The 24,176-nt window shown below is 36.5% G+C and overlaps 1 protein-coding gene across 1 annotated transcript in view; it reads right to left on the bottom strand.

The window, feature by feature from the left end:
• The window catches only part of LOC145667027 (serine/threonine-protein kinase 32B), a 736,066-nt gene that overhangs the window by 519,930 nt on the left and 191,960 nt on the right, over positions 1-24,176 (bottom strand). Inside the window, exon 2 of the mRNA XM_081734719.1 lies at positions 11,701-11,756. Within this exon, the coding sequence (XP_081590845.1) occupies positions 11,701-11,756 (56 nt within the window). The remainder of the gene's footprint in view (positions 1-11,700; positions 11,757-24,176) is intronic.

Here is a 24,176-nt window from a genome sequence, read left to right as displayed (position 1 = left end):
AACGGGTTGACTTCTACAATGCTCTGCTAAAGGATATGGAATACGATACATTTTTGCCACGGTTAATTTTCAGTGATATAACATTTCATGTTAGCTATAAAGTAAACCGACATAACATGCGCATATGGGGACTCCAGAAGAAGTGAAGAACAGAATAACAGCCGTCATAGCTGCTGTAAACAAATACATTGTGTAAAGTTTATGACGAATTTACCTATCGTCTAGATGTTGTTCGTACTGCTACACATAGCTAAAGCATGAAGATTTTGTAAGTATTTAGCAATTTATCCCGTTTTTAGTATGTTTTTATCAATACATATTGACTTTTAAAATCAGGCCGTTCTTTTTAAACACCCTGTAATTTGACGTAACAAAGATGCATTGTTAGTGAAATACCAGTTCCATATGTAACTGTTACCAAGGCTCTATAAATGTAAAAATCAAAACTACAGTTTAAATGGTAATTGTTCTAGTTTTAAATTAAATTTACGAAACAAAATAAACGGAGGGTGTGATACAATCTTCTTGCTTGCAAGTCAGGAACCTATGCATGGAAGGAAAAGTGTCTTCGGCTAATTTTTGATACGTTTTAGTTTCCAAAAAAAAAAAAATACTAGAGATTCACCAAGGACCATTTGGCCATGGCAACTGTAACCATCCTGTTAGTTGTAATGTTTGGTATGTTAACTGCGGCTTCATGTATTGAAATGTGTAAAAGAACCAACAGGTGTCCACCGTGTCCCAATTATAATATGCCACCTCTCAGAAAGGACAAAAGACAACAACAGTATTTTGACATGGAGGATAATTAATGAAAATATATATGAAGTGAAATTTTTTGAGAACAAAGTTAATTCTTTTAAAAGATATTAAGATTACTATTTGAGATAGTTTTTAGGCACTAAAGACAAGAAAAATTAAACTAAAAAAAAACATTCGTGAGCTACATCATGTTTGATGATGAACTGTACGATCTGACAGAAACGAGATTTAATGCTGTTCCGCCTTCTGAAAAAAATAATAAATCCATTTGTATTTCTTTAGAAATAAATTAAAGATTGTGGAATATACTAATAACCCCCAGCTTTGCTCATGATATCTCGGATTATGATATTAAAAAATAGTTGTTAAAATATCTTTATATTATATACAGGGTGTCTCAAAAGTCCCCTGACATAGGGTAACTCTGTTATTATCAGAGTTACAACAAACTAAAGAGAAAGATTTTTTTTAAATCGGACGAGCAGTTTGGGCTGTACATTCTCTATGTGTCCAATGCTAAATGAAAATGCAACGTTGCTATTTACCTGGAATGAAGTTACGCTAACGTGTTGATGGCCAGACCGCATTTCAAACATGCCCCATTTACCATACTCGTACAAAAATTATCCACCTCACGGTAAATGGCAACGTTGCATTTTAACATTGGGTGCATAAAAAAGTGTACAGTCCAAACGGCTCGTCCAATTTAAAAAAAATAATCCTTCACTTTAGATTGAAAACATCATATTTGGAGACGGTTTTCCCCTCTTCCATTTTGTTGTAACTGTGATAACAGAGTTACCCTATGTCAGGGGACTTTTGACACACCCTGTATAACGGTTGCCACATTCTGCACATTCATATGTTCATATTAGTATCTATTTAATATTTGTTAAGAAATGTTTTTCGCCTATATTATTCCGTTCCCAACAACAGAACGATACGAAAATTAACTATTAAAAACGCATTATAAAGCAGTGACGTATAGAAATTCTTTAATTGGGGTTCAAGCTCCTAACTTCATATAATTTCTGGGTTTTGTTTGCGTGTAAGTCTTTATATTGTAAATTCTCATTTCTACAAAATATGTTGCTCAAGGAGGGAATTACATTCCCGAAACCCCTTTGTGTCCGCCACTGTTATGAATAAGTAAGTAATAGTTCTGAAAAAAAAAAAAAAAAGATAGATTAAACGGAGAATAGAACCCACTGTATTTTGTCTCTACGACGAACATTAGGGTTATTCAAGTCATAAAGATCGCCATAGAGTTCTTTAGTTATCACATCACAAGAATTTCGAAAGTTTTAATAAAGAAAGAAAACAAGAGATGACATGATTTTGAATAGCTTTCCTGAAGTACTGTATTTGTATTAGTGATAGCGAACCACACGAATTTAACGTGATCCTAATTCCACTAAGATTCAGAATTCAATTGAATTGAATTGTCTTTCCTTCATAACTGACAGAATAATCCACGACTTTAAGGACCTTTTGACATTGAAGGCTACCACGTGAAAAGGAAATCATGCACGAACGTTTCCTAAGAAATGCAAGTCGAAGAGCTCTTCTAAACATTCTTTGATGAGGGTAAAGAAAATTCTGGATAACGTGTTCCGAGAGAGAGAGAGAGAGAGAGAGAGAAAGGAAAGAAAACCAAGAAAGACAGGCTTAAGAACTGCGAATAAACGACCAATTATATTTTGCTTTTTTAAGTTTTGACAACAAGAGATTGGGATGGCAGTAAATGAGGCGATGAAGAAGTTATAAACAAAAGGCTGTACAGTTGAAGTTTGTTAAAGCTGAACTAACCCGATGAGAATTCACTTAGAGTCCCTGCCTTCGGTCCATGAAACTGCAATATTACGAGGAAGGATCGGAAACTAAGGTTCCAAGGCCGATATATCTGAAATTTCGTCTATTATAGACGAATGAGAAGTGCTCAGTAATTTTAATATTGTAGGGGTCTACATGGAGTTGGCAACTGTGGATAAATTCATCCACGCGCCACGTATGGAGCAAGTTATAGGTAAACACAAATGGCGACTCGTTTGGAAACTGAGTTTCGCCAAGAAGTCCACTCAGTTATTAGATATCTGTGGGCGAAACATATAACCGTGGATGAAATTCATTGGCAGCTGGTACAAGTTTACGGAGAGACTGTAATGTCTCGTTAGTATGTCGCAGAATGGTGTCGAAAGTTTGTGATTGTTCGAGAAAATCTCACCAACGAGGAGCGCAGTGGTCAAGCTAGCCTAGCACGGCATCATCGACATTTGAACACAGCTGTGGTATCATCAACCACCCTCCGTCGCACCTACATCCCGGACCTCGCTCCAAGCGACTTTTACCTGTTCTTCCCGCACTTGAAGGAGCACCTAGCAGGTCGTCGCTTCGCTTCAGACAAGGACGTGAAACACTTTGTAACGTGGCTGAATACGCAAGGACAGGATTCCTACGAGGTTGGAATCTTCAAACTCATCCCACGATGCGATACGTGCCTCAATTCATATGGAGACCTGTCGAAAAAAAGCGTAATGTATGTACTATCTGTTGGGTGTATAGGTTTCATGAAACGATATATACACGTTTTACTGCAGGCTTTGTAACCTTATTTTTTGATCAGACCTCGTGTCGTGGTTATTTTTGCATCACGGAGTGTGATAGCTCAGTGCAACAATACTCTCTGATGGAAAAAAAATATGATAATATTATTGCTAGCGGAATCTCAGTCAATGAGCAAGTAAAGAGGCGGCGTAATAAAGCGAAATTTTCCCGTTGCACTGTACTCGAGACTTCTGGGATACAGGTTAATAACCATGACGCGAAGCCATCCATGAGTTCGAACCCCACTGAAGAGTATGGGATTTTCACTTTTTTTTTAATTTATCATGCCGCGGTTATACTCCGAGGCTAATGAAATCGATCGTACTGAACAAAATGGTGAAATGAAGAAAGTGGGAGGAAACAGGAGAACCACGAGGAAACCCACATACACGCTGTTTGACCATCATAATGCCCACTTGGCGCGATCTGAGATCGAACTAAGGACTCCACACACGAAAGCTGAGCTCTCTATTACTGAGTCACTGCGGCTTCGGATGTTTTTAAAATTGTCCTCGATGTTTCTGTCTTGTATTCCTGTCTATTCTGGTAGAAATTAAAGGCCTTATGCAGAGTCATTTTGACGTGTGATTAGTGTCATACTAAAGAGTTTGACTAACATATGTTTCCTGCAGTAGTCAGGCCTTTAGCATGATGCTAATCATGCATCAAAATGATTCTGCATAAGGCGGTAAGTGTTTAAAAAATTAGTGTAAAGAAAATGAATAAACTAATATCGAATATAACTTGGTAAATCCTCATCAAACAGGACAGAATAGGTCAAAAACTCTGAAATTTACATTTTTTCTATGAAAGGGAACCAGGTGGACCGATCGGGGGCGCGGTGGCACAGTGGTAGAGCGTTCACCTCCGGTGCTTGGGGTCCCTGCTTCGATCCCAGCTCGCGCCGTGTGGCCTTTGTGGTGGACAAACACCGTGCTCGTGGGTTTTCTCGGGGTTCTCCCGTTTCCTCCCACTATCTTCATTCCACCATTTCATTCATTTCTCATAATCACCGTCTCCTTTAGCCTAACCGGCATAACCGTGGGACGTAAAACTCAAAGATTTCATTTCTTTTTTTTTCAGGTGGACCGATCAAACTTACAGAGGTACATTCATGTCCAAAATGATTGTCGTATATCTATAACTGTCTTCTTGTAAGAATGTAATTTGTTAATGATTTTGCAGGGAACTTTTAATACTGATAATATATGTGTAATCGGGAAATGTATATTTGTGGTAAATTTTATAGGAAAAGAATTATAAATACGAAAATTAGAATGAGTAAAACAAAATGTTGCTAAATGGACAAGAAAGTTTTATTTTCGTTTTATTGTTTGTATTTACTGCTCTTTTGACATGAAATTTGCCACATACATGTCTTTGCCGATTATACACATACTAACGTTGGAAGAAATACCGCGCGAATTCGTTATCAAATTATATTCCTACAACAACATATTTAAAGACATGCGACAATAACTTGGGATATGAGCGTACGTACCCCAGTTCTATACTACCATACCAAACGTTTAAATAGAGTAATTTCCAAAATTTAAGATGTGGTCTTACGTACTCCTCTAGATCTAAAGGGTAGAGCATTCATCTCTGGTGCATGGGGTCCCGGTTCAAACCCTGCTCCCGCCAAGTGAACTTTGTGGTGGGCAAACACCGTGTGCGTGGGTTTTCTCGAGATTCTCCCGTTTCCTCCCACTTTCTTCATTCCAGCATTTCATTCATTTCTCATAATTACCGTCTCCTTTAGCCTAACCGGCATACGCGTGAGACGTAAAACTCAAAGATTTCATTTCACTTTTTTCATTTTAGATCTGAAGGGGTGGGCCAACGTACCTATTTGTTAAAATTTAGAGGGAGAGATCCTACATACTTCTGGACAATGCATCCTCAGCCGAGGACTCAGGAACACAAAAGAAGTTCCTCAGATCACACCAATACTACTGCCTGACCCCGAATAGCGTCCTGCAATCCGTTCTATAGGTGGATATGACGTGAGGATGCTTTCTTTGTTCCCATGTACCGATGACTTGTGACTTTTTCCCTTGAGATAGTGACGATGTAAAGGTTTACACAGTGATCGTTTCTCTTGAAGTAAAAACTTTAGATGATAAAAACTTTTACTCATTGGCATAAGATGCGAGAAAAGCGATATGTTATTCCTTTAATTGGAGGGAAGCTCGAGTTAAGCAAAACTACACTACAAGAATTTTCACATATGTCAAATATACAGTCAGAAACAATGTTAAGTATAGGTTGGAGGTATAAGAAATGATAGCCCCAGCCTATACTTAATATTGTATCTCACTACAATCCAATACTGGTGCTGTCGTCATTTATTTCAGATAAATTTTAGGGGCAGAATCTGTAACGAACGATTTTCGCTAATTGAATCCTGAACTGGAAAGCCAAACTTGAGACATAACTGTTTACACTTTCATTCGTAGCTAATGTTATACAGGGAAAAGAAAGAAAAAAATTATTGGGTCGCTGAAACTACTTTCTTCCTTATGCTACAATTATGGACCAGTAAGCACAACGCTATTTAATTTCCAGATTCTTGCACACCAATGTGGTCATCGCTACCATGAAAAGGAAAAAAAATCCATTGCCAAAATAACACCATATAATTTGCATATTATATTTATTTAACCTCTTTAGCGAACAGCAGATAGTTGCAGGAATTATATCAATGTTAGCGATTATAAAGTTCAGCTAGACTCAATAACCATAGTTTGGAAAAAAATCATTAGACATATGTACTTCAGTCTCTCGAATTTTTAGAAATCTTCTCACACCAACGCAATGGAATAACCAGTAACAACAGCGTTTTAGATGTTATCCTTGATAATACCATAGACAGTTGTTTACATTCCTCAACCAAACATTTGAGATAGATTACTTTAGTAAGCTACATCGTAATAAGTGAAGGGAGAATACAAAGGTACATTACTGCTTATAAAATATCTCATTACAGAGGGAGTAATTATGCGGCTCAGTCGACCAATCCTCCTTCCCAAGAACATAACATTTCCACTACTCTTCTGCAACCAACTGTATTAAGAGGGCGCCACTCCTCGACCTGGCTTACAATTAAACAGCGGCGGTAATAATACATATAGCAGAAACATTCATAGGAGGTACTAGACCAGCCAGCAACCTAAACTCCACCCCTGACACCATCACATCTAGGCGTGAATACAATAGCAATGCCCACCGTCTTCGACGCGTCCAACTAGACGATTTAAAGTAGCTTCTTAACTAACGATCGGACATATAAATACTTCAAGGATTAACGTGAATCTTTCTCTTACGTGGCAACTTCAATTACAGATCATAAACTATGGATTATAGCAAACAATACGGAGTGAGTGCCCACTGACGGGTTGAACATGAGCTAGCTGTCGCTAACAAAACCTTTAACTTTACTAAGTCAAGACAACTATAAAATATGCAATACGGAGTGCCCACTAACGGGTCGAACATAAGCTAGCTGTAAAGTAAATGATACATTTATACATCTGCTCGACTTAAGAAACTATTTTCGCTTAATGCAAGAGAGAAATGACATTGACACCGGACTATCCCGTCGGCGTATGTATCGACTTACTGTATGGAGAGCTCACCTTGAGTTTACTCAGTCATATTACATACAGAACGCGTGGTAATAGACAACATTTTAGACATCGTAGGAGAAATGAGAATTGAGTAAATACACGATATTGATAATACTTGATGGACTAATTTGTGAACAGAGACAGTATCAATTTTACTAATTATTTGAAATAATGACGATATTGAACAGTTCCAATATGAAAGTCACTTCTTCGACCGGCTGCGTCGAAAACTAAATAATATAAAGAGTTACCTGATGACGGATGATCAAAGTCAGTCCAACATCTACTCACAGTATCCCACAGGTGGAGTGAGATTAGCTCAGCAGGCCAATTTCAGGAGGCACGGTTACAGCAGCATCGTGAACGACAACCAATCTCCGGCAGTCTCTCCAGGCCACTCGACATGACGCGATAACAGACTCCAAGCGAGGCGTAAAATTACACCGATGGCAACCATCAGAAGAAATAGACTACGAACTGGATGAGTATTTGTTCTCAGCTTCAAAGTCACTGTAGAGGATAGTCTACACCGACGACACCACAGAGATTATTAAAAAACAGCGGGTAAGACCAAACCGGAACAGGAAGACAGTTCCTACTGTCATTGCAGGGAATGTTAACACCACAGACAGGATTACGATAAACCTCTACGGTTCCTCACATTTTAATGTTGAAAATCGTTAAGCACTTAGTTGAAACCAGGCTGGTAAAATTACAGGTCAGCGAATCGGGAAAGGTAGCTTATAAGTTGCACAAGTTATATTGCTCCTACATTCTCGCTACAACACACCACTTTCCTTATATAGAATCACTTAACGGTAACTGATTACATTGTTTCGTTCAGTATTCCAATTTTATCCTCGGTTAATGCAGAGGGTACGCTAGTAAGCTACCATTCGACGGCCATGTTTCTTGCGGTACAGGGAGGCAGAACAAAAAAGTGCTCTCAAAAATCCTCCTCGCTTCCTGATTGGCTGCTCTTAATTGCGCAGCATAACCCAAAAACTAAACGAAAACTATGATATAAGCTTGAATATAATAAGACGAAAGTAAATTAAATATATGTTGTTATTTAATGAATATACACAAACAAATTACTCGATCTAAATGAAAATACAACTACTCCAATTTTAAGCCACTAATGCCAACTCGCGGAATTGAGAAAATCCAACTCGATGCAGGCCATAGACTAACAAAGTAAGTAGCGTACTTCAGCTAAACAAACCTATAGCTGGGAAAATAAAAATGGGAAAGAAATAATACTTAACTAAGAGCTAATTAAACGATTCTATAAAATAGTCTCTTTGAGAAAATGTAACGCTCAAAGAGGATCGTTACAAATGTGTTAGAAATTTGTGCACATGCCATTGTTATAAAAGGAAGTAAAAAAAAAAAAAAAAGAATAGTAAAAAGTATAACGCTGTGTTTAGTCCAAGGATCTTATAAAATAGAGGATCTGCCGTTACAACAAAATCTTGAAGCCATGCGTCACAGTTTCTCCACCCCTACTCTGCTCACTCCGCCCAAGAGGATCGCAATGTTTTGAGCCAACAATCATGGCGGAAACGAAAGTAGCCAATCAGACGATGGTAGAAACGAGAGTAGCCAATCAGACGTGCCTATGTTCGGTTGTTTTTTGGCTTCATCAATTTAATAGGATTAAAATATGGGCAGATCCTCTATTTATAACATCCTTGGTTTAGTCGTTATACATAATTAATTTTTAGCATTGCTGTAGTTTAAATCCGTGGTTACGATTTTTGTTTCTTTGGAATATGCTCTGGTCGTTGAAGATCAAAAAGAGGACACATATCAAACAGGACAGAGAGAGAAAAAATAAGTTTATGGAAAACAAACAGTCAAAGTTATAGGTTTACCATGCATCGCAAACTATTTTATCCGGTTCTAATTGTATGAGTCACTGGCGTATTTAGGATTTTGTTTCGGGTGGCTATGCACAACACGAGAAAGCTGGTTCATTTGCCCACCTGCGTTTAAGAATTAAATATATTTTAATTTATACATAAATTGAAGTTTTAATGACAAAGATTTGAAGACTGCTGAACCTTATGTCACATGATACACAAAAAATTAGCAGTGAATCGAATCTTAAAAGGAACCATCCTCTTGGCCTACCTAGTTTCCCGAGCTACTTATTACCTCCTCTTGATATTCTTAATTCAAACATTTATCCTTCTTTATAACTAAACGATGTAAATATTCCTTTGCTGTAATTTACTAAAGTCCCGCTGTGTTGATATCCATGCAAATTGGTGTGGAACAACAGTTTCGCTTATCAGCCCCTCTTAGTTTTGATGTTACTGACGACGGCCGACTTGAATCACAACTAACAACGATCGAAAGTGTGATAGGAGAAACGAAAGAAAGTAAAACTAAGAAAAAGAAAGAGAAGAGTAGAATGGACGAAAGAAAGAAGAAAAACAACACAGTTCTTACATGGAATGAAATTTGGCAAATGCAGTAGGTATTACGTATTTCTGAACAAAGAGCATAAGAAAATGGAAAATGAATGAAATTCTTAGAAATGGTAAGAAGGGTTATTGTTGGAATGGAATGCAAAAAACTAACACATTTATTTCTAGGCGGGGATTTGAGCCCGATAGCCCCCTAAATACGCCACTGGTGTGAGTGTAAAGTTTCAAATAAACTGATTTCCGTCAGACATTCGACGGATAATCCCCACACAGAGAATAATCAGTTTGGAATCATGGTTACATCAATTTTCAAGGCAGATTGTGCTTCTTTACGTTTCGTAGTATTAAATCTCACCCAGATTAACCAATGGCATTCCCAATAAGTTATAAATTTCAGAAATAAGAGTGAATTACTTGAATGCAGGTTTTGATATTTGTAACTCAACCTGAAATGGGTATCTCTAGATATCTTTTTTTTTTATTTATTCTGTTATATTCAAATCCTGATTTATACTAAATACAAGTCTGATGTTTATTTCCAAGATACTCCCAAATGTGATAGACATAAAAAGATAAAACTTTGAAATCAAAGTGAAAAATTAGATTTCAGCTGTCATAGAGTAGAAACTCCAGGGGAAAAGAACGTCAAAACGTCTCAGAAGAAAAATAAGGTAAAACCAAAACGTCACGTTATAATAAATTGATTTTGCAAGAAATTCTAGAAGAAAATAAAACAAATCTACAACCACAAAGGAAAGCCATGCTGACGTCTAATATCAAAAGTAGAGTGAGACAATGTTTAAAGTATTCAACTTAAGCAGAACTCTATAGGAGAAGCACCTAATCAGGCTTATAACCATGGACACCGAGAATGAAGAACCAGTCATCAAATCAGCTTTTGAGCTTTATAATACGTTAAAAACATATGTAAGTTTAACATTTCCATAGCAACAGGCAAGATTTAACCCTCAACTAGTTTAGTGAATTTTTAGTGCATAGTTACCGTGAGACCCTTTATTAATTACTAAATATAAAAGAAACACAATTGCTTTTGAAACACAAACTTGTTTTAAACATACATTATAGCTGCAGAACATAACTCACCATAGATATAATAAAAAAAATATGGATATACCCTGCTCAAACCATTCTGGTATAAGTTTTCAAGTGTAAATAAAGATAGTTTTATATATGGCTACATTGACACTGATATGCAAATTATAGTAAACGAATTCTTCAAAATTATTGTCAATGAAAACCAAGACTTTTACAGATTTGTTAAATTTTTGAAGTCTATATTAGTTTCGCCAAATTTGCAAGGCTCTGTTCTACCTTTCTTCCCAGTGCATCACTTCCATTTTCTGAAACATTATATAACATGTAATTAACTTTTTTCTCTGTAAATTCACAATCATAAACATTCACAGTAGATCGGCCAGGTTAATCAACCACATTATACGAGAAGAAAGTGAGTAAAAAGTTTCAAAATGTATAAAATATTAACACTGCTCTTGAACAAAATAGTAACACAACTATAGTGATGCCAAAATGTCTTGAGCCGTGGCAAAAATGCGAACTAAAGCTCACACCCACGCGTTGAGCCAATGAGGGTACAGCTGTTGCTAAGCGAGAGAGCCTTAGCGAAAGGGAGTTGAATTCCTTCAGCCGATAGCAGCGCTCGTAACGGAAGACTAGGTATCAAGTCAATCTGGTATATCTATAGTGACGTATGGTCCTTCGGCCTCTACTAACTGCAAGGAAACGTAACGGTGACGCTTAGACATCCGAACTTTACAGCTACTTGTATGCAAGAAGGCAACTGCGAGTAAGAAAGGTACTAGGAGTGGCACGTATTCAAGGTCAATCGTCTGCTAGAGGGAGAAGCAAAAAAGGTATCCGTGGGACCTCATGTCACTAACTAAGGGTTAAATAAGGTCACTTTGATCATGGAATATTTTCCTGTGATATGCTACGCGATCTAAATGCAGTACATTACTCTTTGCTTTCACTTCATATTACTTAATAACACACTTACTCCCACATTCACTAATTTCCGCACATGGGTAGTAAAAGCATTTGAATTAATACTTTTTTAAAATAATAATTATTGCTTGATCGTAATAAAGTCAACTTGTGAATACATATGGCGTCAAATACATCCTTCGATGCGTTGTCACCACAGAGTGAAATTCAGGAAGTTCAAAATACTGTATAACAACAGTTACGCATGCATTAAATCTGTTAATGTGCGAAATAAAACCTGTACTCACCTTCCCAAAACTTCCTTTACCAATGGCTCTCAAAATTTGAAAGTGGTCGAAGTTCACTGGAAGACAGAAGAAAGAAAATAAATGAATTTTGTAAGAAATACTGTTTTTATTATGTCAATTAAAGAAAAGGAGGGATTCACTCTACAAAGCATTCTCCAAATAATACATTGTAAAGTACTCCTTAGGTAGAAGGTAGAACAATTGAATCAGTGAGTAGAAAAAGGAGAATATTCTCCAACACGTTACTTTTGAAAAAGCAAAAGTAAAACTGCTTTGCTTACGTAAAAATATCTGTATGGGAGATTTGTAGCGTATGTTAAGACCTTTCATTTCCCAAAATTCCAAAAACGTAAATGGATTGGATATTTAGTTATGGAGAAATTGTTATTGTGGAATGTTATCCTTTATTTTTGGAATGTTCTTTTTCTACTCACCGATTCAATTATAGCCGGGAATCGTTTTCTCCCATTACCAATTTTATCCCGTTCTAAACAGTATGATACGAAATAAGTACAAGTTTTCTAATGTTTAGGTTAAAATTGGCGTCCTAAGAGCTGATGGCCTCGGGAAGGATTCCTCATAAAGCAAGCTATGTGAGATGGGGTACAACTTTCAATACTCCACTGCAAGCAGAGAGAGTTCTGAAATACTCGTTCTCCGCACGGGGAGAATGCATTTATGACAAACTTTCCCCCTTAGAATCCGCATTCCAATGAAAGTGTGTCTGGTTCAATTCCCAGTGGGGTCTCAAGTTGTTCTGATATCACGTTAACTTACTAACTGGTTCATATTAGCTTTGCTATACATAAAATCACTGGACAAAGGAACGTTTATTTAAAAATTATACATGTGTAACAGTTTCGCCAAATAACTGAACACATTGACTTCATCAGATACTGTAACAAACAACGGGGGGTTGAATCTAAATATAACACGATCGCCAATATTAGTCCTCAGCGCTGATTGAATGGTGAGAAGGGGACTCAACCAATCATAACAAAAGTTGACAAAACTGAAACTAAACACCATAGTCAAGAAATCTTAATATTTTATTCTCATTCATTACAAATATTTTGTTTTCAGTTGTAGAAAAATAAAAGTTTATTTGTTTCGGTCTTGGTATTTGTAATTTAATGAAACATAGTACTGCGAATGTTGTTAATGCTGTAAAATTGTCTGAAATGATGTTTATGTGAATGTAAGCACTTTTGTAATTTTATGTTAACACCAACACATTGCAACGGACAGCGTTATGTAAGTTACGTAAAATACAGAGTGCTGACACGACGCTCCATTTTAAGAGGAATTGGTTAACGAAGATTTCTTCAGAGAAAATTTCATACGCATGTGTATGATTTTGACCCGAATTTTGGGAGCCACACTGTAAAAAATTTCGCCTTAAATTTACTGACCGATTATCATCAACTCTCGCTGCCATCCGATTACCCTAAATTTTACGGACCACCGTTTTTTCATAAAAACGGCAGACCGTATATTTAGAAGCAAAATAATATTGACCGTGTTTAGAAACAAATTTGGTACCGTATATTTTACGGTAATTTACCGTAAAATTTAGGGATCGCGTTTTTTTTAAAAAAAATAAAGCACAAGTGTGTTATTACCGTACAAGATTTACGGTAATTATCACACCGATTCCCTATCTAGAGGTCCTTGGTGGTCCAGCGTGCTCTCTTGCTAGATCCCGTAAGAATTCTTGATGGGCAATATATATTGACCCAAGTTTCATCGAATTGCTGGAAACTGTATCAGTACACACACTAGCTAGCAATAATTTTTCCTGGATGGATGCAACTAGAGTGCACGCTGGTCCACTAGTGTTAAAGACTACTTAACAAAAGAAAACACAAAAGTGAACGAAAGAAGCGTTGCACCTACGATGTGCATATCCATAAGAATAAAAGTTGAAATTAATTCATAGTTTATAATATCGAACCCTTGTTCTGATATCATCTTAAACATACATTGCTTTTTCTTTTCAAAATTACCAATTTTGTCATGTATTGAACAAAACACCAGAAGAGGATTCGATATTAATACAAAAAAAAAAAAAAACCTACTTCTTGAATTTCATAGCTGAGTTTTCGCACGCTTTGAAAATGTAGTTGGAACAAATATTCATGTCCTTTTATTCTGTTGCAGTGTTAAGACTAGCTTTATTGTATGTATTTTCGCTATGAGTACCAGTAGACTAATAGTCCTCAAATATTGTAATCAGCGATTCATTCGATTAGTCGCATTATTACGGTTTCAGATAACCAAGCAGGTGCCCGGCAACACAGCTTAGAATGACCAGAACTACGACTAAACAAGTGTAAAATCATATGACTTCTCACAACACTGCCTACAGTATCTAGTATCCGCTATCCCAAATTAATAAATACGTGTTTGCATAATTATGTAACAGTGGCATCAATGCTCAAAAAAAAAAAAAAAAGTCACCAAACTTCCAGAGTATCGAACTTTTGCATATTTATTAAACGCTCAAATGTATTAACAAGACACCAGAACAGATTATAGGTACTCAGAACAAAATTAAAGATAAAAACATTTACAGAAATAATTTTTCAAATCTAACAATTCATTTATCCAGAAAAAATAATGACAGCGTGGGCGCCCGATGAAAATTTTCTAGGGGACTCATCTCCCTGATTACTATATATCCTACTACATTTGATATTTTTTTATTTGTGTTAAGAAATTTAATATGTTTTCATTAGCTATGGGAGCGACCCCCTGCCCCTCCTTCGGCCACACATGAGTGACAGTATACTTTTATTTCTGTAACATGAAAAATTCCAGTTGATGCAACACAATTTATGTAATGCTGTACTAAGCATTATTATTATTATTATTATTATTATTATTATTATTATTATTATTATTATTATTTCAACATTGTGGTTCTAATTCTACCTTCACCACCACTCGTAGTTGGCTACATTATCATAAGAACTTTAGTTTATACATCCAGCACCTTCTAGGTTTCGCATCGTTGCACTTTGGAACGAACTGCTTGCCACGATAGGTAACTAAAGTTTTGTTTGTCACCGAACAAAGTTCAAATATTAACATGGTGCTTTCCCATACATTACCTTGCTTAATGTTGAATTTCCAGGATATCTTCAACACTAGTACTGTATATATCACACCAGAAAACCACACACTAAACACACAAACAAACAAACAAAAGAAAGAAACAAAGCAAAACAAAGCACAACACATCCGAACCTACGCGCCATCAATCCTCGCTTCGAACATGTGCTTTTTCTCTCCAATGCGCATGCCCGACATAAGCATGTGACAGGAAAACGGTCTCCTACCATTATTTTAGATAAACGGTAAACCGTATATTTTTCATGGTAGGAGGCACTTATTTTCACGGTTATTGGTTACAGTGCACGTGCTGTAATGCAAGCTTCTTCATTTGTATAAATACTTCAGTCTATTTTGTCTTAGTGGCAAAGAAGGAGAGTTAGTGGAAGTCGGAAAACAAGTCGAAGTTAAGAGTCATCAACATAGCAGGCCCGTATCCAGGGGGTCTAGGGAGCCCGGTCCCCCCTAAATTTCTGCTATCCCCCTAAAATTTTAACGGTAGGCTTGCAAATGAACTATAATATGGTGATGAACTATAATATGGTTGGATCCGTCAACCCCTAAATTTAGCCGGGCCCCCTGTACATTTTTGGGCTGGCTACGTGCCTGCAGCATAGTAACATTATAATAACAACGTTTAATATTATGATCTTTAATATATCGTAGTCAGTTCTTGAGTATTAAGTATTGAGTAAGGACATTTCAAGAAACTGGTAGTAGTAGTAAATACTTGCTCAATGAAGCTCTTTGAATTTGATGGTCATCGTCATCACCGTTGCAGGTATGATCCAATTCACAGCTTTCCTCCTTTACATTGACAAACTGTCATACACTTTGAGTTACATATCTAACATTTCGCTAGTCAAACATATTCTTTGGACATCAAATATGATACGAAATGCATGTTAACTATTGGTCTAAAAAGTGCCTCGTATTCACTTGCGGTTCTGTTTTGGTGACTCAAAACAATGGTAAAAAATCCCCGAAAGCACCTCATAAGCACACCAGAAGTGTGTTCGTTAAACATTAACAAAATAGGTAATTTAAAAATATACCTTAAGCTAATGCAAACAATCTGAGTTTACTCCAAGTGCTCTATCAAAAATAATGCTACATTCCAAACTCAATTTTAAAGGAGTGCAAAACCCAGGTTGACAATAAATCCATTTCCCTCCCTGGTCCAGTAGGAAACTAAGCTACAAGTTAAGTCTTTCCAATAACTTGTCCCACCGTTTGTCAATTTTAAGTCCTTCATTCAATTCATAACAACAAACCTGCTTCTTTTCAATAAATCTGGCCTCCTTCCACTTTGTTATTAACGTTCTTTGTTCCCATCGTAATACTTATTTGAAATTCACATCATGCTGGAGGCTAAAATTGAACTTCAATGGCGTCGGGAGCGTCTTTTATTTAAGCAACTCTGAAACTCTATGAATTTGACACTAATGTCAAGTGGTCCGGGTATTTATAATCTCCCTTTATGCATGCACTTTGATCCCCCGTAATTTCCAATCTCAAGTGGCGACATTTGGAAAAAGATCTTCGTATGCAATTACATCTGGTGAATCTATCTAATACGAACTTTGAAGGCTTCAGGTCACTTCTTTTTATGCGTAAAGCTAACGATACAGACGCACATACACACTATTTTATTATTATTAAAGATAATAATACGAGGAAGGATCAGAAACAGATTAGAAGGCCGATGTTTCTCGAGTTTCGTCTGTTATAGAGAAATGAGGAGTATGTGTTTTAATTTTTTAATATATGGAGTTGGCAACTATGCAGCCACCTACGGCGCTAGTTGAAGGTAGACACAAATGGCAACTCGTTTGGAAAATTGGTCTCACGAAGAAGCCCGCTCAGTTATTCAATATCCGTATTTGAAACACGTCACCGCGGTTTAAAATTCACCAGAAGCGGGTAAAGGTTTACAGAGGGACCGTAATACCTCGTCAGCATGTCGTAGAATGATGTTTGTGGTTGTTACAGACAAGTCACCGACGAGGAGCCCAAAATACCACTACGCTGTTGAAGCAGTTTCGCTGGAATAACATCGACCACTCTTTCTACAGCCTGGACTTCGTTCCAAGCGACTTTTACCTGTTCCCGCACTTGAAGGAGCACGTACGAGGCTGTCGCTTCGCTTCAGACGAGGAGATGAAACACTTAGTGGCAACGTGGCTAAGCACGCAAGGACAAGATTTTTTACCAGGCGGAAATCTTCAAACTCATCCCACGATGCGACAAGTTCCTCAACCGATGTGAAGACACTATCCAAAAATATCGTAACGTATGTACTATCAGTAGGCTGTATTGGCTGTATGAAATATATATATATATATATATATATATATATATATATATATATATATACATGTTTCACTCTAACCTTGTAGCCTTAATTTCTGATCACTCCTCATAGTAAGAAGAAGAAGAAGAAGAAGAAGAAAGAAAATGTGTGGGTCTGTATATCCATCAGTAGGTTTTCGCTTAAAAAAGGACTAGCTCAGGAGAGTAATGCTCCCGGAAGTAGGAACGAAAAACACAGTTCTGATTGGTTGGCCTTATCTATGTCTTGCCACGTTGCATTCAAATAGCAGAATTCAGACGATTGTTGTTCTCGGTCCTCGTGGCCGAGTGGGTTAGCGCTATATGCTAGTAACGAAAGTATATTTTGGCGTGAGTTCAAACCCGGCCCGAGGAAAGTTTTTTTTAACATTTTTATAACACTTTCTAAATTAAAATAGTAGTCAAAAATGTGATTTACTTACTTTTGTGCAGATAAGTAGTAGTAGTAGAAGGAACGGGTTAGAAGCCCCGCAGAGCTCGTTTTGTTGCCCTTGTACTCCATGATATAAGGCTCGTTTTGTTCCCCTTGTACTAAATGATATAGATTTTGTGACCAACTTAAAACAACTGACTAGGATAGCGCGTAAAACAGCTGGCTAGAGTAGCGCGCGAAAAAACCTACTTCCGGGAGTATTACTCTCCCGAGCGGGTCGTCATAAAAAGGAGCCACCTACAACCATCAAAATTTTGCGCACAGATAGATATTCATCAGATCTATCAGTGCTCGTAGTTTAAGGGAAATGTCCCTCATCTAAAGAAATACCATAGGTAAATTTACCCAAAAAAAAAAAAAAAAGGAATTTTTCGATAAAATGTGAAAATCCAAGGAAATTCTCGCGCTGGTTGATTGACCAATACAAATGCCTAAATTTTTCTTTGTTCTTCAGAAATAAACCAATACAATAACTTTAGTTTGTGTACCTGTTCAAAGTAGTATAATTAGCACCCATTCTTGGCTGGGTGCAGTGGCGTATTTAGGGGGTAGCTATCGGGCTCAAGCCCCCCTCCCCGAAATAAATTTATTATATGCAAAACTTCGTTAAAATTTGTCGGCACTTAAAAGGACAAATATAAGTACTTATTCACGTGTTGTGCATAGCCTCTTCCGAAATAAAATCCTAATTACGCCACTGGTTGGGTGTATTTATTGGTAATTTTTGTTTTTAAAAGTTAAGGAAAAAGTTTTTTCAAAAAATACAAGCAGTAGGCAAATGGATAAAACAGATGTGACTGTCACTTCCTTTAACATATATACATTAATTATGGTAAAATTAATGGTAAAATTTTGTGTCAGTCGAGGGAATTTTTCTCAACGAAACCTACGAACAGTGACTAGAATGACGTTTTCCCAGTTTCGACTCGGGGGGGAGGGGGGAATTGTGGAAGATGAAACAATGCACGCTTCTTCTCTGATTATACATATAAATACAGGACAATGGAACGGTTGTAGAAATATTGACCTTCCTCTCCTTTTGAATAGAGTTGCCCAAGTCGGAGAACAAAATTTTCTTCTTTCGTCTTTAAAATTATTGTATATTACAAAAAAAAAAAAAAAATATCATTTATTCGTTATGCATATAATACCAAGTATAATACTACTAATAATAGCAATAATATATAAACTTTTCTAGTAATCTAGTAGTATAATCTTTTCTAGTAACTCAAAATCGACATCACTCCCCTCACTATTTTTAATGTTCTTACCATGGGCGGAGTTAGGAATTGGTTGCTGGGGGCAGACCTTTTGTCTGCTAGGGGGCACGGTTGATACATATGAGAATTGAAGGATCTTATAAGTGGCATTTTATTTTTGTCAAAAAGTTGGTGGACAATGCCCCCTATGCCCTCCATAGCTCCGCCCATGGTCCTTACTAATAGTACATTGAACAATAACGTTTCCGGACCCTCGTAAACGTAATTGAATTTTAAAGAATGAATGCAGTGTTACCATTTGCCAATTCTCAAATCATTATTCGTTTATTTTAGCGGGAAGGACTGTTAAAAAGTTTAATGTGTTTGTTTTATAGTTATTTAATGCACGTCTACAATTTATTTGCACATGCAAAAACTGCAAAGTATGATAAAAAAAAATATTGTATATTCATCTATTATCGTAAGGGCATTATCGTATATGGCAAACATTAAGGCTAAAAATATCGTGTATTATGATAAATCATGGTATGGTTTCAAGCCCGTTTTGAATTAACAAAGGCAACGATGGTTACTTATTTCGTTCAAAATCCAGGTTCTTTATTAAGACTACCATGACGGGTAATTACATTTAATATTTAATAGTAAAAAAACAATAACTTGCAATGTTCGATAACAAGCTGAAACCTTCGATAGCCGTTTTGACCTATATACAACTCAATCTGTTGAGAAAACAGAACAAACTCGAATTTTTTTCAGTGAGACGGCGATCATCTTAACAATATCGATAATTTTAACAGAGTTTTCAATTTGAAGTTCAAACTGATGATTCCGATGAATAACAACAACTTCTTAAGGATCATCTTTCCTTATTAATAACAGTGTAAACATTTTTTTCTTCATCCATTTCACTCGAGAGTCCTCTATTGATCAAAGGAATAAAAATTTCACTTCTAATTCCCACAGAAAACTTAATCGAAGATTGAAACGCCAGCAGAAAATTAGAATCAAAGCGAATAACAGCTTCTCCCCTTTCTATTTCTTTTTTTTTCTCTCTCTCTCTCTCTCTCTCTCTCTCTCTCTCTCTCTCTCTCTCTTTCGTTTTTATTTTCAAACAAAGACGATTCAGAGCCATTCTTTTTTTTTTCGGATCAGTTTCTCCCGGAATCCTCATGCATAATCTCCTAATAGCATATTCATGTCTGCAGCCAGTTTCACGTGACGCTTCTTTTTTCTCACAAACATGTGCCTGTCAACTTTCCTCCTATTTGCTTCGTACATTTCCAATCCACTTTTCGGAACACGGAAATCAGGAAAGGAACAGTGGCGAAGTCTCAGATAAGCTAATGCAAACCCATTCACTTAAACACAATTGATTTATGAAGAAAAACTTTTGTTTAACGTCTTTGCAACATAATGGAGACGGATAAGAAAGGAAGGAGAATTACCACGGAGCACTAACTTTATACAGAGTGGAACATACTCAGTGCTCGATTGAGTAGCGTAGCAGTTATTCAGTTCTCAATTGACTAAAGTAGCAGTTACTAAGTTCTTATTTGGCTAGAGTGGCAGTTATTCAGTTCTCAATTAACTAGAATATCAGTTATAATTTCTCAGTTGACTAGAGTAGCGGTTATTCAGTTCTCAATTGATTAGACTAGTAATTATTCAGTTATTAATTAAGTAGAGTAGTAGTTATTCAGTTATCAGTTGACTAGAGTAGCAGTTATTAAGTTTTAAATTGACTTGATTAGCAGTTAGTTCTCAATTGACAAGAGTAGCAATTATTCCGTCCTCGATTGACTAGAGTATTAGTTACTCATTCTCAATTGACTAAGATAGCAGTTATTTAGTTCCCAATTGACAAGAGTAGCAGTTATTCAGCTCTCAACTGACTAGTGTAGCAGTTATTCAGTTCTCAATTGACTAGTGTAGCAGTTGTTCAGTTTTCAATTGACTAGAGTAGTAGTTATTCAGCTTGCAATTGACTAGATTAGCAGTTATTAAGTTCCCAATTGACAAGAGTAGCAGTTATTCAGTTCTCAATTGACTAGAGTAGTAGTAACTGATTGAAATAAATAATATAATATTGCATGCTTTGTGAATAATACGTTATAAGAAGTGTTTTCCCTTTAAATAACGTAGCTAAAATACTCCTTCTTTGCAGGAAAAGAATGGGTTTACGGAAAGTTTTTCCCTCCCTCCCTCCCCACCCTTAGATAACGCATTTCGATGAAAGTGTTATGACAAAAAGTCCGTAATAACACCCATTTTCCACCTCCACCCCTCACCTCTTCTCACCCCTATGTCGATAGACACTGAATTTCTGCTTAAATAGCATCGAGAGTGCCATAATAAAGAGGCACAAGTTTAATTCGGTGGAGACTACTGTTGGTAGCGAAAAGGTTATAAATAACACTAGGAATAGGATTTTTACATTGCAACAAAAGCATATGTCAACACAACATGTGCTATTTATTATAAGCAGCTTAGCAAACAAAAAGCCGACACAAAAAACACCTAGAAACACTAAAAAAACGGACCTCATGGAAGGACCCGAAAAAAAAACAGATAAAAGGCGGACCACCGAAGGACCCAGCATCAGTTGATAACTGATCAAATAACCTACACCAGCCCTGAGGTTGCACTGGACTAGGAGTACACCTATCCTTACCCGAGGTTGCATTAAATTAGGGATCCTTACTACAACTAAGCCTCACAAAGCTGCCTTGAGCTAAGGGGGGAGGCTATCCTTCAAGACTCACCAAAACCAGCAGGTGCCTTGGAGACTGCCTTGAGAGAAGGGGCACCGTGCAAAACATCTATTTCCTCTCATTTGGTCAATAACTCTACCAAATCATTACAATATAGAGCGTTGTTTCACATTGAAAACTCGATTTTGAATATTAGTCCAAGTCTGCGGCCAGATATACTGAGGGAAGTCATCCTGAATTTGAACAGAAATGTTTCGTCCGGCTTCTTGTTGTAAATACACGCATTTAACAGTTTTCTTCACAGGTAAGGTAATATATACAGTGGTATAGCTGCTTTCAAAAATAATACAGTGTAAATAGTTCAGCTGAGAGGGGTAACAATTGTAAATTTAGAGATTGTGTAATTACAACAATTTGTATACAGTGAAGAGCCACGTTTTTACAGAATTGGCAGTATCATTATGCAATACATAGTACCATAGCAAAAAAAAAAAAAAAAAAAAAAAAAAAAAAAAGATCGCATTGCACTTTAGTTGGATAGTCATTAATTGTGGACCGTCATGTGATGACGGTAACGTTGAAACATATAAGAGATTTTAAAAATATAGCCTTTCCAAACAAATCAATATACAGGCATTTGTAATCGAAGACCAAAATTGTTGGGTACTGCCCATATTTGACTTATAAACCAAATTTGAGCAGCCAAATATATATTTGCAATTCACGCACTTTCTTACATGGAGAAACTTCGGGACTTCAATTCTTGACATAGCACTAACACAGAAGAGACAATGCGACGCCAGTTATATTCTACCATCTCAGAGATCGAGGTTCGAAATGCGATTCCTAAAATTCTGGGAGAGGAAACTACTTGAATCGAGGACTCAGTCGATGATGAATTCCAAGCACGAAAACCTAAAAGCTTCATTTTGTTCATATTGAGGCAGGCATCATTTCTGGGTCTAAACGAAGAGATTAGTTTAATTCTTTAATTGGCAAGCATTAATAACATTACCATTAAAATATTTAGTTTGCTTTTATGGTTGAACCATGTCTTCCTGATCATAATTTCGTAATTTTTAAAGTATTTTTGTACTTTGGTTACAAAATACGGAGTGTTTATTTTAAAGCAACATTGCCATAAAATAGGTCTTATATGTAGCTATTGAGCAGCATTGCCCTATTGTGGTCAAATATCATAAGAATACTCTCAGTAATTACCAACAGTTTCGTTGAAATATTTTCCTATAGAACAAGAAACCACAAATAAAAAAAATTTTTAAAAAAAAACAACTTTTGCGGAACGAAGGAGATAAAGCTTCTACACGACTAAATTTGACTGTTTCCTGTTGACGAAGATTAGAAATATCTAAAGAAGCGACCCGCAATTCATATATGAATATTGTATGAGAGCAATAATGCCAATTAAATTATTATTGAAGTTATAATTCGTGCGAATAACGGAATAGATTGCGATCTTGCTTGAGAGCAATACTGCCCAATAAAGGGTTAAAAACCGTGACTAATTCTAAAGTATTTGAAACCAGAACGCTCAAGTCGTATGCAAAACAGCCTAACTTAAAGGTAATATCAGTAAGCTGAATGCATGCAAGATGCCAATTCAGTTGATGTATATACCAAAGGTAACATATTAAGATTGAATAATACCATCGAAAAGTCTTATTTTTAAATGAGATATAATTACGTGTGGTAACCATTAATTTGTACCACACAATGTAAATTGGTGTATGTTGTTGACTTGTTGGATAGTCATTAAGTGAAAACCAATAGCATGTAGCATCTATGCACATTGAAAACCCACGGATAACAGACCACACGTCACATACCACAAAGTAACGTAGTAACGTAGAATACAACATCACGTAATGTCATTTTAGACTGGACACTATCACATGTACACCGTTTAACACTAGAAATCAAAACTTGTTTGACTATATTTCATTCTCCACGTTCTTCAAAACACTATACTCATCTAACATTGAGCTAATAACTATAGCGTCAAGCTCGACGGGAAGATCAAGTACACGTGTATATTAAGCCTGACATTTTGTACCATCTCTACGAAGACTTCACCAAACTTTCTGTACCATTTCTATGAAGAAGGGATTTCGTGGGACGTATGACGTAGAAATTTCTCAAAAACACAAAAGTCCATAAATATACAGTATTCTTTGGTATTTAATTGGATCCCAGCAATTTGATCCAGTTGACGGTTTAAGTTGTTTTCTAGCCATTCATATGAGTTTGTGGAGCAGTAAGACGGATCGTACGTTGATTTGTCAAATGCTAGCTTCACAGTATTTTGTTGAATCCGCCGATACATGCTTCATTAACTTGCATTTTCAAATCACAAGACACACAGCTGACGAAGAAAAAAACAAAGGTCGTTCAACTACACATCAATTGCAGTCAGATAACAATATCTCTGGAAGCGTCTCTTCACTGATATTAAAACAAGAGACTCTTAGTACAGACGTCCGAACACAACAAGTACTCAGGCAAGAACCTTTTAGTGCTGAGCCACCACAGCTTGTCACAAGTAAATACATAGTCCTTTCATTACAGGACTTCAATTTTAATGACAATGGAATGAACAAAACTAGTTTAGTATTTTAAGATAGCTTT

This window comes from Thermobia domestica, chromosome 12, assembly GCF_964235325.1.
Source record: "Thermobia domestica chromosome 12, izTheDome1.hap1.1, whole genome shotgun sequence".
In the NCBI taxonomy this organism is placed as follows: Eukaryota; Metazoa; Arthropoda; class Insecta; order Zygentoma; family Lepismatidae; genus Thermobia; species Thermobia domestica.
The sequence above is the reverse complement of the archived record's forward strand: the minus strand, read 5'-3'. Positions and strand labels throughout refer to the sequence as shown.